This window comes from Pholcus phalangioides, unplaced genomic scaffold, assembly GCF_987345545.1.
Source record: "Pholcus phalangioides strain wild (caught in Gottingen) unplaced genomic scaffold, Ppha-v1.0 ptg000007l_1, whole genome shotgun sequence".
Classification (NCBI taxonomy): Eukaryota; Metazoa; Arthropoda; class Arachnida; order Araneae; family Pholcidae; genus Pholcus; species Pholcus phalangioides.
The window spans coordinates 13556920-13575124 of NW_028301600.1; the positions used below are offsets into that span (position 1 = coordinate 13556920).

The following is an 18205-nucleotide window of genomic DNA, read 5'->3' on the forward strand; positions in this document are numbered from 1 at the left end:
CCTCCGGGCCATGCCTGGGTGTGCCCATGTGTTAAGACGGCACTGCATGGATGCAATATGTAAATCTTTGGAAACTTCTATGTTATAACCGGAAGAAAAATCTTATCTCAAAATTGTTAGCAATACTTTATTAATTTAAACGAGGCAAATCACACACATAAACACTGATGTTGACCAAAACAACATTTTTCATTTTAGGTATAACGATCCCATACAAATTTGAAAATGCACACACGCACGAGAGAGAAAAAAACTAGTTTGCTTTTTTCTCAATTTTTCTTTAGGGTTATCCATTATTATCCAGTTCCAAAAACACCTAGTTGTACCTTTGGTGTACATTCAATGAATTTGGCAGGATTTCGAAGTGATGTAATAATTTTTTAAAGCATTATAACTCATTAATTATGGGTCAATCAAAAAACTGAAAACACTTTTCCATAAGGAATTGTGTGTAATTATTGAGCAGTCAATAGTTACCACCCTATATATGTAACTTAATTTAATTAAACATTTTTCACTAGTGTTTTTAATTAAAAATTAGTAATTAATTAATGAATCTAGCAAAATTTTAATGGAAAGATAACAAAATTGTAACCTTATAATTTTGAAGCCCGAAGTAAAGCACTGAAATAAAAATTTGAAAGGTACTTTGATCGGTTAAGAAACAAAAATGGTAAAAAAAAAAAAATTTTGATTGAGTGCCCATTTTCTCAAAATATTTTAAACAATTTCAACAGAACAATGCAACAAGATTCTACATCTCTACTAAGTATAGAAGATATATGCTACATAGCACTAGTTTTATAGATGTTTGTTATCAAAGACTTTGCAACTATAAGGAACAACTTAGAGAAAAAATCGGAGGAAAGATTTCAAATAAATAAATTGTGTGCTTTAAAATGTTGATACTGGCCTTAGAAATTAGTTAATCTAAAATTTCCTTTTTTCCATTGATAGATTCCAATATTGAGTAAAACTATTTTGGGGACTGATTTGGGGCACCATACTCACTCAAGTGCTTAGAGCCTTAAAATGTCTTGATACAGCCCTGGGACAATTGGCAACACTCCTCCTCCCAAATGTTTTATTCATGTTGGCGCTTCCTCTGGATTGTGATGCATATCGGTATTTTAGCTGGTCAGTGTCTTAGATTATTCCATGATATAAATAATTGCTGCAAGTTAAAATTTTATTAACATTTTATTCAATTAAATTGAGAACAAAATTGTATGTGACCGACTGTTACAAGAACAACAAACAGATTCTGGAATATTATACAGGTACATATCGGGCAGAAACGTGAGCCCGTGGGACGACTGTAGAGCCAGAGAGGGCATGTACGTCACAACAGCGATCTCGAGGAATATTGCGTCGCCACAGTATAATCATGAATACTTAGTTTTAAATGTCACTGACTACAAAAACTCGAGAAAATCAGTCTGTGATAAATATTAGTGTAACATCAACCTGTCAATATTTTTGTAACAACTTTTGCTAGATGAACTTCTCTTTTGTCTATTTTTTTTTTCCAGATTGCTGTTCTTATAGCTAATGCTATTGCACAGTCTTTACAATCTTCCATATATGACAGTATCATACAAATTAAAAAGTTGCCATATTTGCCTTCAATCATTTCCACATCTTCACAGTAAGTACTATTCATTTTCCTAAGTTTTTTTATGGTATCTCCAAGGAATATAAAACTGCTTTTTTATGAGATAATTTTAATTACTTTAAACTGTTAACATCTGATATAATGAAGATGGCTCACAAGAATCCTTTTATTAAAATGATTTGCAATTCACCATTTGAAGAACTTACTGCTTTTTAAAGAAAAATGTACATAGCAAAGTTCAATATGATGAGAATGTAAATTTTTTTAGTGAAATTTTTTTGGGATAGATGTGCAAATTTGGTATAACAAACTTTTATTCTAATTTGCATAGCTTATAATTTTTTAACATTACTTAGCTATCAAAATCAACAAGATGTCCATGAAAAAGGGGAAATGAAAGTTATGGACTTTCTGAAAACTTAATGAAAGTACTACATGAGGTCTTAAGGGCCCCTTTACACGTATGCGTTTGCGTGCGCAATAGCTGTAAACAACTTCAGAACCTCCTTCAAGAGTGTGCATGTAAAGGCGAAAAAAGTGTGTGATTAGGAGTGTGTGCTGGAACTGGTCATTCCAGCGTTCAATCTCGAACTCAAAACGCAAACCAACCCTACAGGCAAAAACAGGGCGAATCCCTTGTCTCCTGCATCGTCTTCCTTCATTATTGTTCGATATATACAATATAAATAATTTTTTCAGCGATAATATTAATTGCAATTTTTTTTCACAGCCTATTTGACAATTTTTTTTTTTCCAATGAGTTGTTTTTTAAATGAAATGATAAATTAGTTTCAAGGGCCGTAATTACATTTATAAGGTTATTGTAATGATTTTTGAACTTTGATTTGGTTTGTTTATCTACTAACATTATTATATCAGATCTATAGATATGTTGAATTACTATTATTATTTTACCCTCGGGGTGTGGGAAAAATTTAACTAGGGGCTCTTAACCTATAAGTTCTCTTTTTTTCTTTTTAAAGAAAATAATTGTTTTTTTAATAGAAAATAAATATTTCAAGAAAGATCAGTTTCAAAATTTGAAATTAACGATAGAAGCGTTGGCATACGTAAGGGGTGGGTTTTGGGGTTGTAACCCTCCCCTTGAGCCAAGATTGTAGTGTTATTTTGCAGAAATAAAAGTAAACCCTCAGAAGGAAAAAAATCTGAAAACCCCCCTCGAGAAAATTCTGCGTGCGTCTATGGATAGAAGTATATACACATAAATCCATAATTAATGCAAAATAATGCGAGAATTGTTGAAAGAAATTATTCCAAAATTAATAAAAATTCAGAATTGAAAAAAGAATTAATTTCAGAATAGATGAAAGTCTTCAATAATTTCAGGTCCTTTTTTGATTTGGCACTGGTTCCATTCCTGTCCACTCACCCGTTAAGATGCCTACCACTGGCTACAGAAATTTCGAAAAAACTTTTATTATTTAGAAATTTATTCAATACGCATGTTTTTGAAATTGGAAATATATCTGAGGAACACAATGTTGATGTTGATGTTTTTAAGTTGCTGCTAAAAAGCTTAAGAATGTCTGATTTAAATTTGATAGTATAAATTTGACTTCAACACACTAGAAAAAAGAAAACTGAAGGGGATTTAGGGTTGTGGAAAAAACTTTCATTATCTGAATGTTAACAATGATGCTGTTTAAAAAGAAGATTCATTAGATCCAGCCAACTCTACAGTCATAGCAAGTGTTCAGTGGACAATGTGCTGTACTTTTACATGATAAGGTCACAAAGATGTCTGAGGTCAAGTGATGTTAAAAATACCAAGTAAAAGGGATATTTTGTGTTATAAGAAAGATTATCGCCTATTTCATTTAAAATCAAAAACCAGTGAATATCATGGATAATATAAAGGTTGTTAATAAATGGAATAGCTTACCCCCGGAGGTAGTAAATTGTAACACAATTGACACGTTTAAAAAGAAATACGATAAACATGTTGGCGTAAATCGAGAAGCTATCCATTCTTAGAATAAGACAACCATAAGTATTCTTTATGGGCATTGTATAATATTTTATCATGTGTATATATTGTTTATAATTTTTATTAATTGCATTTTTAATTGGGTTGCTGTATTTTTGAAATATATGACATCCATATTTTTATGGGCATCTTTTTATCAGCCACCTCATTGGGCATTTTGCCTGTTGTAGCATTGTATTTGTCGATTTTAGAACTAATGTTTTTTTTTATTGAACTCTAATGTGTAACTTGTTTAAAGAATGTTGAAGCAATAAATGTTTTGATCTGGAACGTGCCTTGTTCACTAATTGTTAAATTAATTGGATCTTTGAATCATGGAACTGTAGCACATAAATATGCTACAGGACTAGGTGTGGCAACCATCAGTGATTAAAAAAAAAAGTGATGAAATAGAAAATTTTGCAATCAATTTGAAAACAGCAGATGGATTAAAGTCTCGTGAAGTTTTAGGAAGCTATATGCCCGTATTTTCATGGTTTTAACGCAACCACTGAAGATGATCAAAAAAAGATCAGCTTTGATATGCTTCAGGGACTCCCTGTATTCCAGTCCTGTCATGAAGAGGATGTGGTGTAAAATTGATAGTAACGATCCGGGATATCATTTTTTTGGAGGATGGAAAGAAATAATTACTCAAGTTGATCAGGATGACTGTGAAAGTGATGAAGATGAACCAATGGCAGATGTAGTAATGCACAGTGAGACAGAACAGTATTTCACAAAATATCTCGTGTGGTTAGAATCACGGCCTAACGCTGATCCGCTTCAATTTTTTTAATGTTGAAACTATTACGGGATGAGACGGCAAAATGTCGTATAAGCAAGTTAAAGCAATTAAAGATGGATTCATTTTTTTCTTTTGTGATACACTGCCTTTTTTTTCATTTACTTTTCAGAATAAGTCTGTTAAATTTAATTATCTTAAGCTTTTGTTGCTGAATTTCAATTTATTCCTTTGCGTTATCGAATTAGTTTCAAAATCAATTTTCCAAACTTTTTACTTTTCTGAACACCCTTCAGACACGATGTGTTCGGATGCATTCTTAGAATAAGACAACCATAAGTATTCTTCATGGGCATTGTATAATATTTTATCTTGTGTATATATTGTTTATAATTTTTGTTAATTTGCATTTTTAATTGGATTGCTGTATTTTTGAAATATATGACATCCATATTTTTATGGGCATCTTTTTCTCAGCCACCTCGTTGGGCATTTTCCTGTTGTAGCGTTGTATTTGTATATAATATCCAACTAAAAATGTATTGCTATTCGCACTTTTAATTTTATTGCTGTCAATGCATGACACATAACGGAATGTTTTACACTCGTAAGAATACATGCATAGAGTTGTAAAAAAACCCAGCTGCAGATGGCATTATCAAAAGGAAGCATAGAGATTTAAAAGCGTCAATCCGATGCAGGGGCACGGTAGCCCAGTTGATAAGATACTCGCCTAAAATACCAAAGAATGTTTAGAGGTGTCGCGAGTTTGATACCCGGTTTGTCCTTGTCAGAAAACTTTCCTGACACAGGGGTACAACAAAAAATGGCAACTTGACTGCAGCAAAAAAAAAATTGCTATTGCAGGGAGTCCCCCATCCAGGGGTTAGCGCACCAACCTCTCGATGAGTATAAAAAACAAGCCTGCCGTTCGGAATCAGCGATAAACTGTAGGTCCTGGTCTAATTAGCCCTCGTGTGCAGAAAATGACCATGGTACGTCAAAAATGATCAATCCGATGCAAGTTATTAGAAACCAATTCCTGGATGGATGCATTCCCACTCAAATTGTTGGGTTTACGCACTTGTCTTCAAGAGGATTCTGACATCACGCCAAGTGTATGGTACGATACTAAAACTTCTTAGCTGTTTCCCAGATCAAAGAATGGATGAGGCGACCGATGATGAATATGTGGAATTGCTTCGCCAAAAGTGCAACAAGATTGGTCTGGTCAAGGATGATCGCCATGGTCAACCCACATTATTCAAGCCCATGGCTTTGATCACTTGTTCGCACATTTTTGTACGTCAAGAGGGCATTAAAAAATCCCTCCAGCCAACGTACAATGGACCTTATAAAGTTCTAAGCGTAATGACAAATATTTTTCATTACAACTTAATGGTCGAGAAAGCAATATCTCAATAGAGAGGTTGAAACCAGCTTTCTTAACAGAAGAACCTTCAAGTCCAGCTATGCAATTGCCTTCAGTTCCAAGTGGTGTACATCGATCTTCAAGGATTGCTCAGAGACTGCTGATTTCCAGCATGTCTCCTCTGGGAGGGGGGTGGCGTGGCATCATTGCAATCATGCAAATGAAACTGAACTCGTGACTTCATGTTACCAGATCTACAAAAGGCAATGTGCCGATCCAGTTTCTCTTGTTCTTTGTTTTACTCACTAAGTACTAAGTTGTTCATGTTAATCGTTAATTCTTTGTTCCTGTTATCGGCCAATTAAAAAATGTTATAAAATTTTTTTATTTAGTTGTGTGTTGATTTCACGCAATTACAATACAATATCTAAAAACTAATGTCAAATATTATTGAAAAAAGTCCATATTCCTGTATGTGTGTCATAAAATTGCACAAATTGTAAATTCTAGTAATAGTAAATTTTATTTTTACATTGCAATGCAAGAAAGTTGCATTCCCGGTTCATTTAATGATTTCGTGACCCATTATTGCACCACAGATGAGAAGAATGAATTAACACATTTTTTTCTTTTAAAACATTTATTTGAACATTCTGAGATTGTAACATGGCCTTGTTGGCGCTCCCCTGACTATGTAATAGTAGTGCATGTGTTATGTTTTATTATTGAGTTTGTGTTATGTCTATCATATACTTCGTTTATAATTATTTTTTGTCGACTAAAACTTTTGTTACTTACGGACGTTTTCGGTGCCGACGTGTCACGAACTGTTTTAGGAAGAAAAGAAACTATAAGTAGTATAACTATAGTTTCCGAACTTGCCGCTTGGAACGCCGATGTCGATGGGGGCGCATGTGCGTTACTCCTCATTTGCATGCTTAATGATTTGAGAGCTATATATTATCACATCCGTGCTTCAAATCGGCCTTCAGTCTCATGTAGCGCTATATTCGCAAATCATCCGAACAACTCGGCTGGTCCGATGTTCCCGTCAGTTGCTCTCCAAGAATGCCGTTTAAGGATGTCCGTTTGTAACGATGAAAGTTACTTCCCGGATTCTATTTTTATCTTTCCAAAATAATTTCGTCAGACAGATGACAATAATGATTTGACAACTATTTCGTTTTCTTTAGACTTTTAATTCGGCGTTAATCTATATATTTTTTACAACATTTTAAGTCTGCCAAAACATACATCGGTAAATTTGCTTTAGAGTTTTAGCTTTAATATATCAGATTTCAAGCGTTCTCACCTGAATCAAGCGTTCTCACCTCCTTGGATTACAGCCTTCCGGATGTCACTGTCACAAGAACGCGAACAGTTCACTTCGTGATTTATCCGTGCGATCTCCTAGAGGGGGGGAGGCTCCATTGCAACCGCATCACGCGTCCGAAGAGATGAACTCGACGAATAACCCTTCATGGATGAGAGCCGACATATCGTATACACTACAAAACAGGATGAGCGATTTTTGACTAGATGAAGAGGACGATCAACGGATCAAACGGTGCCGAGGCACCCTACTAGATCATCAACTCATGACTGGAACGAGGCGGGATGAAATGAAATGTAACGACCAACGTGTCTGTTCGGTGCACGTTACCGGCATATAAGGGAAAACTTCCTCATCTCACATTACCGGTACCAATCCGTATCGAGACTCTGCGGCACTAGAATCGACGTAACATTTGAGAAATTTACATATTCACATGAGCTAAAAATATTTACATTCGGCAGCGCAAAAGATCGTAACATAGCAGTCGATCGGCGGCACAAGATCTCGCCGATTGATCCCAGAATCAATGTTAAAAGGTAATAACAATATAAAAATGACTAGAAAAGGACCATTTCCAGCGGGGACTAAATGGTAACGTTACACGTTCTCGGTCTTAATACCTTCGTAGATCTTGCAGACTGCGATCTAGTGTTGGCTGGCATAGTCAATAGCAGTGATCTGATACTGTTCCTCGTTTCACGCTGAAATCCGCAATCTGATGCTATCTGTTCGTCACGACGTCCGCCATTGGTCTCCACCGCTTGAATGCCGAAATCCACGTGGAGCACTGCCAATGTCCGCTATCTAATGACGCCTCTTCGTCAACGCCTTGGGTTCGTCGAAATATCCGTTAACTGGATTCCACCACTTGAACGCCAGAATCCCTGTCTACCGGTGTTTGTGATCTAATATCGCCTCGTCAACGCCCTCGGTTCGCCACGATGTCCGTCATCTGATTTCTACTCAGGGACGCCGGAAGTCAGAAATGATTGGTGTTGCTCAAAGTATGCGAGTCATTTCTCTGTACAGGCCATAATATTTACACATATTTTCGCCTGACCATACGTCCTTTTTTCAAGTAGTGTCCCGTTTTTTCGAATCTATTTGATTTTGGCGATGACCCGTTTTTCAACCTACTTTTTGTAGTAGTGGTAAGATTTTTACTACAGTAAAATGTAAGATACCTATGCAGGATGGGTATAGGGATCCCGTGTCTGCCCCAAGACCAGTACCGTCTTAATGGGCACGGCCCGGGGGCCTCTAGAGAACGCGGGTCTCACAAAAATGAGAACCAGTTAAAATTTTCGAGAATTTGCCAGGTGGGATCTCAGAAAAATTGCTTAGCCCTGGGTCCCATGATGCTCTAAAGACGGCCCTGCCCAGGGCAATCAAAAATTAAAATTATTTTTTTGAATAAATTAAAATATTGAAAGAAAATTCCTTTTTGCTATATTTTTCAGTTTCTGTTAATTCAAAATGTCTCTGGGACAGATGCCCTGATTCCCCCACATAATATTCACATAAAGCTGTGAAATTCTATTATAAACCGATTAAGTGGTGGAAAATGGGTTTAATCATCAATCAATGATGGTTTTGATCATCAATTCTTTAAAACTATGATAATGCGTATTCTGAAATCGAATAGTTCTATCGTATGTATTTTACAGTTTTCAATCAATGATTGGATTGTTGATGAATTAGTTAAATTCGCGTTTCAAGTTCTCCGATAATTTTAATTGACAACCATCACCACACAGTAACGTTGCGGGTCATTTGAGTAAAGTGGTTTCAGAATATTGAGGAAGCTTATATTGAAAACAGAAAGTGATACAAATACATAATGCAGGGGTTCTCGAACTGTGCGCCGCGGCACCCTGCAAAGGTTTTTCAAAGAGACTCTTTGTTAAACTGATCTCGGGAGCCGCGTATAAGTGTTGATTAGGAAAAGAGGTGCCGCGGGTGGAAAAAGTTTGAGAACCCCTGACATAATATGAGTGTATAAGAGCCCTCGCACATCCCCCAACGCTGCCTGTGCTGAGATCTTTGACGGGGCCCCAGACCAAGTGATTTTTCTGAGGCCCTATTAGGCAAATTATGGAAAGTTTCAACCAGATCTAATTTTTGCGAGGCTTCTTCTCTTGGACTCCCGAGCCGTGCCTGGATTTGCCCATTCTTTTTGACGGCAATCCCGCCCTTAGGGGCCGTTCAGGCATCACGTCAGAAAATTTTTTAGCCATTTTTGACCCCCCCCGCCCCGTCAGCAAAAATCAGCAAAACTCTGACCCCCCTCCCCCCTTGTCAGCAAAATTTCGTCAGCACTGCCCCCTATCTTCTAACGCATATTGTTGGGATCAGAAACGTACGCAGGAGGGGGGGGCCAAGGGGCCTCGTGCGCCCCCCCCCCCAGACGAAAAAAATATTTTTTAATGTAAAAAACTTATAAAGGTATTTTCTTTTGAAATTATGTTATTATAATCAATTTCTGTTAATTTCAATGCTATTTGAAGGGTAAGAACTCAAAATTTAAGAAATTCATTGCGACCCACACTTTAAGCCATACATGGTAAGCCCTGGACCAAATGTGGCCCTGAAGGTTATCTGATGTGACTTGCCCCCCCCCCAACCCAATTTTGTGAAAATGAACTAAGCCACACATTTACAGATCGCTTAAATAACCCCTGGGACAATTCCAGAGCATTTAAGTGGCCATGGCGCATTTTCAGATCACTGAAGTAAGCCTTTGGCACATTTTGGGATCACAGAAGTAAGCCCATCGCACATTCAAAGATGACTTAAGTAACCCGCGACACAGTACCAGAACACTTAAACGATCCGTGGCACATTTAGAGATCCCTTGAGTGACATGTGGTACAATTTTAGAGCACTTAAGCATCCCCCAGTGCGGTTCTACATCACTCAAGTTGCCCACAAAACATTGCCAGATTATATAAGTGATCTGTGGCCATGGCCCCCACAAGGGGTAGGCTGACAAGGCTCCAGCCCGGGATGATTTTCATCATTTTTTTGTTTTTCACGCTATACATTTATCATAAAGGGGCCCTGCTTCATGATGTGGCATAATTACGGATCACTTGAGTGATGCGTTGCACAGTTCCAGAGCATTTAAGCAGCCCGGACACATTTCCTGAGCACTTGAAGGATCCGTGAAACATGTAGCGATCGCTGAAGAGGCTCTGTAAGGAATTATCATTAGGGAGAATGTTAGTTCAGGCGCCCATAATATATCCAAAGGTTTTTTCGTTTTTGACGGACTGAGTAAGATGCCATTAAAAATATTTCATATTATCATAAAGGATGGTTGATGACATAAGCAAAATCCAAACCCCCCTCCCCCTTGTTGTCAGCAAATCGGGAACCCCCTCCCCCATCGATGCTGACGTAATACTTGAATGACCTTACCTAAGGGGCCCAGTGCATCTCAATAGTTTCAGACACGAAAAATATCTGCCCGATTTTATATATTTCGGGGTAGGAGTCGCAAGAGCGTAGTGGGGGGGGGGACTTGGGGGTCTGGTCCCCTCCCGAAATGACCGAAAAAGGGAAAAAGATGGTCAAATCTATTGTTCTATCACTTTGGTTCCCCCCGAAAGAAATTCTGGCTACACCCCTGAGGAATCGGCATCCATTATTTTAAAATATGCAAGAATGCTGTGAAATATCCATACATAAAATGTTAAATACACAATTCAATAGATTAACACTAAAACAAGCGAAAATTCAGCACTGAAGGTAATTTTAAACTAATGAAAGAAAATAAAAAATCCTGGAACTGATAAAAATTTTGGACTTGATGAATCAAAAATAATTTTAAGAAATAATTCCTGCACCAATTCAGAATTGTTGAAAGAAATAATTCCAGAATGGATGAAACTTCAGAATTAATGCAAGAAGTAATTTCAGACTTCATGACAGCCTTGCGGGGGCCCACAAAGCACGGTGCCCAGTGCGACCACTCCTGTCACACATTCCTAAGAGCGGCTCTCACTTTCACAGTGGAAATCAATTTTCCTCATTTCTCTTTGACAGCCTCAACCGTTTGTCAGTAAATATCTGTTGTTTAAATTTTGTTGCCTGGGCTATGCCCTCACATTCCGTTCGCTGGGATTTTTGGCGGCCTGAAACAGAAGCGGATTTAAGGGCGAGCGCACCAGGCGCACACCCTGGGCCATGTAAAACCCAAACGTTACATTTATTTCTAATTTAAGGGGTCCAGTATTTACTTTTGCGTTCGGGCCTCAACTGACTTTAATCCGCATCTGCCCCGCCCCCCCAAAGCAAAACTTTTCACGGGCTCTTGTGTAGTGAATTTACAGCTTGAAAAAACTCCCCAAAAAATTATGGTAATTGTCCCAGGCCCCAGGGCTGTTCCCATGTCAGCCCTATCCTTTTGGGGTCAAATGCCGAACTGGACCATACGGAAATCGGGCGTTGACATCTGCACAACAATTTTACGGAATTTAAGAGATGAACTTAAAAGTTATTGTCATCTTTCCCAGTTTAAACGACAGCGGATAGTTTTTCTACAGTTAATTACACAAAAAAAAAAAAAAAAAAATTATATATCATTTAGATATAAAAGCAAACTTATGTGGGGTAGAATGGGTAGAATCTAGTTCATCAATATGTCACTGAAATCCTTTCAACTTTCAAAAAAACAAATCTTAAGTATTTTTTTTTTTTTTGCTCACATAGGAGCGTTTCATTATTCCAGTAGAGCAAATTTGTGATTACTATCATCGGACATAAATAGTTCAATTTTACACGAACGGCAAGGAATGGTTCGATTCTCTACATGCAGCTGGTCATCCGACAGACATTGAGCGGGAAAAAAATTACACACCATAGTGTAAAAAGTCCAGCCAGGGCCGCAAATGGGGGGGGGGGGGGGGAGAGCAGACGTGTTTCGTGCCCCGCCCGCTAAACCCCCGAGGGGGGGGGGCAAATTTCATTCTGAAACCTCGCTTCCAACATTACAAGGAGGCGTCAAAATGCGCGCTTGCCCTGGGTGACCAAGCATCTAGTTGTGGCCCAACATAGGAATCCGTATTGCTGTAGAGCAGAAACGATTTTTCCCCCTCCTGTGTGGTAGGTATACTGTATATCTATTCAAGGATACTAATTGTATGCTATCAGCAGCTATCTTTTCGCTGAGTAAAAAAAGACAGACATCTTCAATATTGTTAATTGAACGCGTGTGTTGAATGGGTCTGCAAAACGATTTTTCCTCTCCCTATAGAAATATTTGGTTCCGAGGAAAAAAAAAGAAGCTTATTCCCTTTGAAGTTATGCAGCTCGGCGAGTAGCACAGATGTTTTTCCAGTCTCCAAGGAACGTAGGATACTGAGTTTTCTCATGGCTATTGTCTTCAGGTGCTTTTTTGGCAACACGCTCTTGAACTGAGAGAACGCGTTTTTTATGCGCTGCTAAATAGCTGAAGAGAAAAAAAAAAACGAGGGAAAAAAAAAACAACTTTTGTTTATCGGTCTGAACTTAAATAACTATATACAAATAACAAAAAATAATGTTGTGTAGTGTATGTAATGATAATATCTCTGGATGAAAAGGTAATATCAAGTGTATTGGTTGCGGGACAGTGTTCCACGTTGCATGTGTAAACCCGGACGGACATTTGACGACTGGAAAACAAGCTCATTGGCAATGTGCAAAATGCGAGGAAACTACCGATATTAGCCGTGAGATAGGTGATATTCCAATCAAAACGTGGTTCCAGAAACTGGAAAAAATGATAAGGGACTTTCGAACTGAGATGATCTATACGTTAGAGAAATCTATAAACAGTGCACTTGAAAAACAGGAACATGTATGAAAGGATATTGAGGATATCAAACAATCAATAAATTTCAATGCTGCATCCATAAAGGACCTTGGAAAGGAGCTCAGCAAGACAAAAACAACGTCGAAAAAAAATGCCTGCATTTTCAAGCGGAAAATAATTCTCTCAAACGGACAATGTACGAGATGCGCGATAGACTAACTTCATTGGAAACGAAATGCCGAGCATGTAATATCGAGATAAATGGAGTGCCTGAAGATAAAGATGAAAATATTGAACACATTGTACAAACCATAAAAATTGAACTGGGGATTACTGACCCAACACCTATACAAGTAATGCATCGTGTTTCAACTCAAGTAAAAAATAAACCCAAGCCGATTATAGTGCGATTTTCATCTGAACAATGCAGAATGAAATGGATAAGTAAAGCAAAATCGGAAAATTTAACTGCTGATAAAATCGACCCTATATTCGGATCATGAAGGATATACGTAAATGAACATTTACCCGTAGCTGTGAAGAAATTGTTCTATTGTGCAAGGCAATTTAAAATTAACAACGATTACGCTTACGCCTGGGTTAAAGAAGGAAAACTCTACATTCGAAAAAATCCAACGTCTAAAGTGATACGAGTATGGAACGAGGAATTTTTGGATCAACTGAAAATTGAAGATGAAGAAAACAATGACTGTGAACAATCGGAGAAATCCATACCATTGCAAGGTAATGAATGAAATTCAGACAGAATTTTTGTATGCATTTTTTCCTGTGTAACTAGAACTACGTGTTTAGGTAAAATGGGGAAAAGGGGCAGGGTAAATCAAATTTATCGATTGTTTCGCCAAATAATATATATAGCCTATATTTTTTTCTCATAACATATCGTAAATATTTGATATTGGAAAATAATATATTCATATTTTTGTGCTTATGTCAGTTGGACAGAGGTTAAGTACTGATCAATTTGATGTTGATTCGACTTATAGATCCGCAAACAGCTATAAATTTTTCCAAATATTGGAATACGAGGGAAATGGTGGTGATGTTATTACATTTTTAAATTTAAATATTCGAAGCATCCGAAAAAACTTTGACGAATTTCTGATATTTTTAAAATCACTTGAAGTACAAATTGATGTAATCTGTCTCACCGAGATATGGGCTCGGGAAGATGAAATATCCACATATGATATAAATGATTATGTTTGCTTTGCTGAGTATGATTATTTTGTTAAATTTAGAGATTATAATAGATCTGGAGGTGTTATTATGTTTGTTAGACATGAACTTGGTGCTATCGAAAAATTAGTGAAATTCAAAACGGCCGAAGTCATAAATGTATATATTGATAATATAAAACTAGATATTATGTTGATCTATAGATCACATCTGTTCACCATAAGCGAGTTCAACTCAGAATTGAATACCTTCCTCAGAAAAAAAAGTAACATATCAATCATTGGAGACTGTAATATAAATATTCTTGCTCACAACACCGATGTCAATTACTACAAAGATACAATGTGCATAAACGGATTTAACCCATTAATAAATCAAATTACCAGAGAATCTAGAGATGGGGGCACTTGTATAGATCACGTTTATTATAGAACAAAAATGAATACATATCAAAAATTTATTGTGTATAATACCAAAATAACTGATCACTTTCCAATATTGGGATACATTTCTTACATACAAGAAAAATGAGATCAAAACTCCCCCAATAATAAATAAAACATTAATAAATCATAAAAAATTTGAGGAATTTGTGGTAAATATAAACCTTAACAACGTATATGAAGATGATATTTGTAATAAATAAAAACGATTCCATGACATTATTACGTTGAATAAAAACCTATGGGAAACAAAAAAACCGATAAAACGAAAAAGTGATAAAAATTGGATCAATAAACATTTAATAAATAAAATAAATATCAAAGAAAAACTCTACAAAAAACACAAAAAATACCCCCATGTTAAGTGTTATGAAGATACATATAAAAATTTCGAAAAAGCTCTGAAACAAGAGATCAAGATAGTGAAAAACGAATACTACAGGAAAAAGTTTTTAAATTGTAACAATGATATTCGTAAACAATGGCAATTTATAAACCAAACTATGATGAATAAAAATAGGAAAATTACCCTGCCAGATACAACAAACCACAAACAATTGGCTGAAAACTTTAATGCAGATTTTATAAACCGAAACTTAGATAGTGAGGATTCTGATATAAGTGCTTCTCGAAACTGTGATAGCAATGCATCGATATCTTCAATGATGATATCTGGCATTGGAAACAATGATTTACACAAGATAATATCAGAACTAAATGAACATAAAGCGACAGGATATGATGGTATAACAGTAACAATGATCAAAATCATAGCCAGATATCATAATGACTTGTTACTATACCTAATAAATACTTCACTAATAAAAGGAATTTTCTATCCCGAGCTCAAAGTTTCCATCGTGTACCCAATTTTTAAAAAAGGTGATAAAAACCTTTTAGCAAATTATAGACCTATTTCAGCTCTCCCGGTTTTTTCAAAAATAGTTGAGAAAAGTATGAAAACAAAATTGATTAGTTACTTGAAACGTATAAACTTCTTTGCTGAGAATCAATACGGTTTTCAAACAGGAAAAAGCACTGAAATGGCAATCGCAAAAGTTAATGAATATCTAAACCAGAGCTTCAACAACAATAATTATTCAATAGCAGTTTTTATCGATTTAAAAAGAGCTTTTGATAATGTAAATCCATCTCTGTTATTACATAAGATGGAGAATGCCGGAATTCGTGGTGAACTATTGCGGTGGTTCGAGATGTACTGTTATGGACGAATACAGGCAGTGTATATAGAAAATGAAAAAAGTGATTACCTTGAAATAAAAAAAGGAATACCTCAGGGAACAGTACTTGGCCCCACACTTTTTCTGATATATATAAATGAATTATGCCTTCTAAAATTGCATGGTAGAATAGGGTCTTTCGCGGATGACACCGTATTATATGTTGAAGGTAAAAATATTTCTCATTTGATAACTGAAGTTGAAGATGACCTTAGACAGATTAACACATGGCTAACAAAAAATAAATTACTTTCAAACGTAGAAAAAACACAATTCATCTGTCTAAAACTTAGATATATTAAACCAGAAACTCCAATATCACTAAGATTACACGTTTGTAAATACCCCTCCCAAATTTGTTCTTGCAGTCACATAGAAAGAGTAAGAGAATGTAGTTATTTAGGTGTAGTTATACAAGATGACCTAAAATGGAATAGCCATTCTAACAATGTTTGTAATACGATAAGAAAACAAATTGCAGCTTTATATAGATTAAGAAACATTGTAAGTCCGGAACTCCTTAAAACAATTTTCTACGCCTGGATCCAATCAAGAGTAACTTACGCTATTACAGTGTGGGGAGGTGCCTATCACGATAATATTAAGAACTTAAATAACATCTATAATCGCATAAAACGTAAGGTAATGTTATTTAATAATCCAGATCTACTGAAATCAGAAATTTTAATACTTGATCTAAGACAAATTTATGTGTATAAAATGATAATTTTTATGATTAAAAACCATAATTTATTTCTTAAAACTAATAACGATAGAACCTCAAATAGATACAACTTCTTGTATATAACTCCAAAAACAAACAAATACCTTGTTCAAAAAAGTATAAATTAGCTAGGACCAACTATTTGTAACAAATTCGGAAAAAAATTATCAGACCTTAGAATAAATAAACATCTCAAGAAAGAAATCTTCACATTCTCAAACTCTATAACAAATTTTGAAAGGTTTATTGAAAATATAAATAGGTAACCAAGGAAAAATTTGAAATATCTATAATAATAAAAAAAAAAATGAATGAAATGAAATAAATATAAATCGAGTGTGCCGTTTATTATATATAATATTTATTAAGCTCTAGGACGGACCAAATGGGTCCCTAAGAGCTGCATAGTGTATGTTTTGTTTTTTGTTCTGTTGTCTTTATTTTATTTTGTATATTTGTGTCCATGTATTTATGTGTGCTGTTTTGAATTAATAAAAAAAATAAATAAAAATGTTCTGTGGTGCCGACAATGGCAAACCGTGAACACGCAAACAACAGGGTCATCTGGTTGTCAACAGAGAGCCCTGTAGGGTATTTTAGGGGAAAAGGGATGGAGAGTATGGAAAAACATTTCCCACCCTTGCTGTGTTGTTTGGGTCTCAGGAAGATGGATACTCAAAAATACGAAAAGAAAAAAAAAAACAATTAAAAATGCTAGTTTCAAGGGGAGGAGAGGACCAGAGATATGTCCCTTCCTTGGGGCCTTGCAACAAAACGAAGGATTTTCAGTGCAATAAGGGAAAGAGGGATCCTCCAAATTCTTATAATTTACAATTGCGGCTGGAAACCTTTGTTCTGGAACTCTAGGAGGGTTTTTCATCTTTCCCCTTGTATGATTTTTATGCTGAGAAATAAAAATAATATGTACCATAATAGTGAAATAAACCAAATAGTTATTCATGAAAAGGCTTGAAAAATGAATAGGTAATGAATATAGCGGCTCGGCGGTTGAGAAACACTGTTTTAGACGATAACTTCATGGTGATAATTTAATTATCACCATGTGTATCATGTGTATCCACACGTTGTGTATCTTTTCTTTTTATTTGAAGTCATTTATGTATTTTTTTTCCTTCACAAATTCTCCCTCTCATTACCAAAAGTCGTGAAAAATGGAAAAACAAACATCGAACCATTTCTCGTTCGTCTTTGAATCTCAATATAAAGCATCTCATTTCACTAGGAAGTTTTTTTTTAATACAAATACAACGCCACAACAGGCAAATTGCCCAACGAGGTGGCTGACTTAAGAACATCATGGATCCCCGAGCCATTTTTTGGAGGCCCTACCTACTACTGCTACACCACACATGCACCCCCCCCCCCCGCAGAACCCCCCAACGAATCGGTACCGGCGGGAATGTGCGTGTACGTGTAGTGCAACCTGACGTAAAGTTTGTTTCTGTGTAATGCTTGTTATGTGTAGTGCTGTCATCTGCCCCCAGTTTTTCTAACTATGAGTGAAGTGTTATGGTTGAATGATTTACCGTTGTAGGACTGTTGCTCTCTGTGGCGAGACTTTTTAACGGGGAGATCGGCTCGCATTTGCGCCTTGAAGTTGGGAACCACAGAAAACCAACTTCAGCCGACCACCACTGTGGGGTTCGAACCCGGATCCTCGCATCACGAGTCCGGCACTATAACCACTCGACCACCACAGCGGCATGTTTCTATGTCTGTATTTG

The 18205-nt window shown here is 36.3% G+C and overlaps 1 protein-coding gene across 2 annotated transcripts in view; it reads left to right on the plus strand.

Annotated features, from left to right (window-relative positions):
- Nucleotides 1-18205, plus strand: part of LOC149084943 (chloride channel protein 2-like) — a 424727-nt gene that overhangs the window by 298174 nt on the left and 108348 nt on the right. For both annotated transcript variants that reach the window (XM_089232681.1, XM_089232680.1), the window contains one exon: nucleotides 1533-1648. In XM_089232681.1, coding sequence (XP_089088807.1) covers nucleotides 1533-1648 — 116 coding nt within the window. The remainder of the gene's footprint in view (nucleotides 1-1532; nucleotides 1649-18205) is intronic.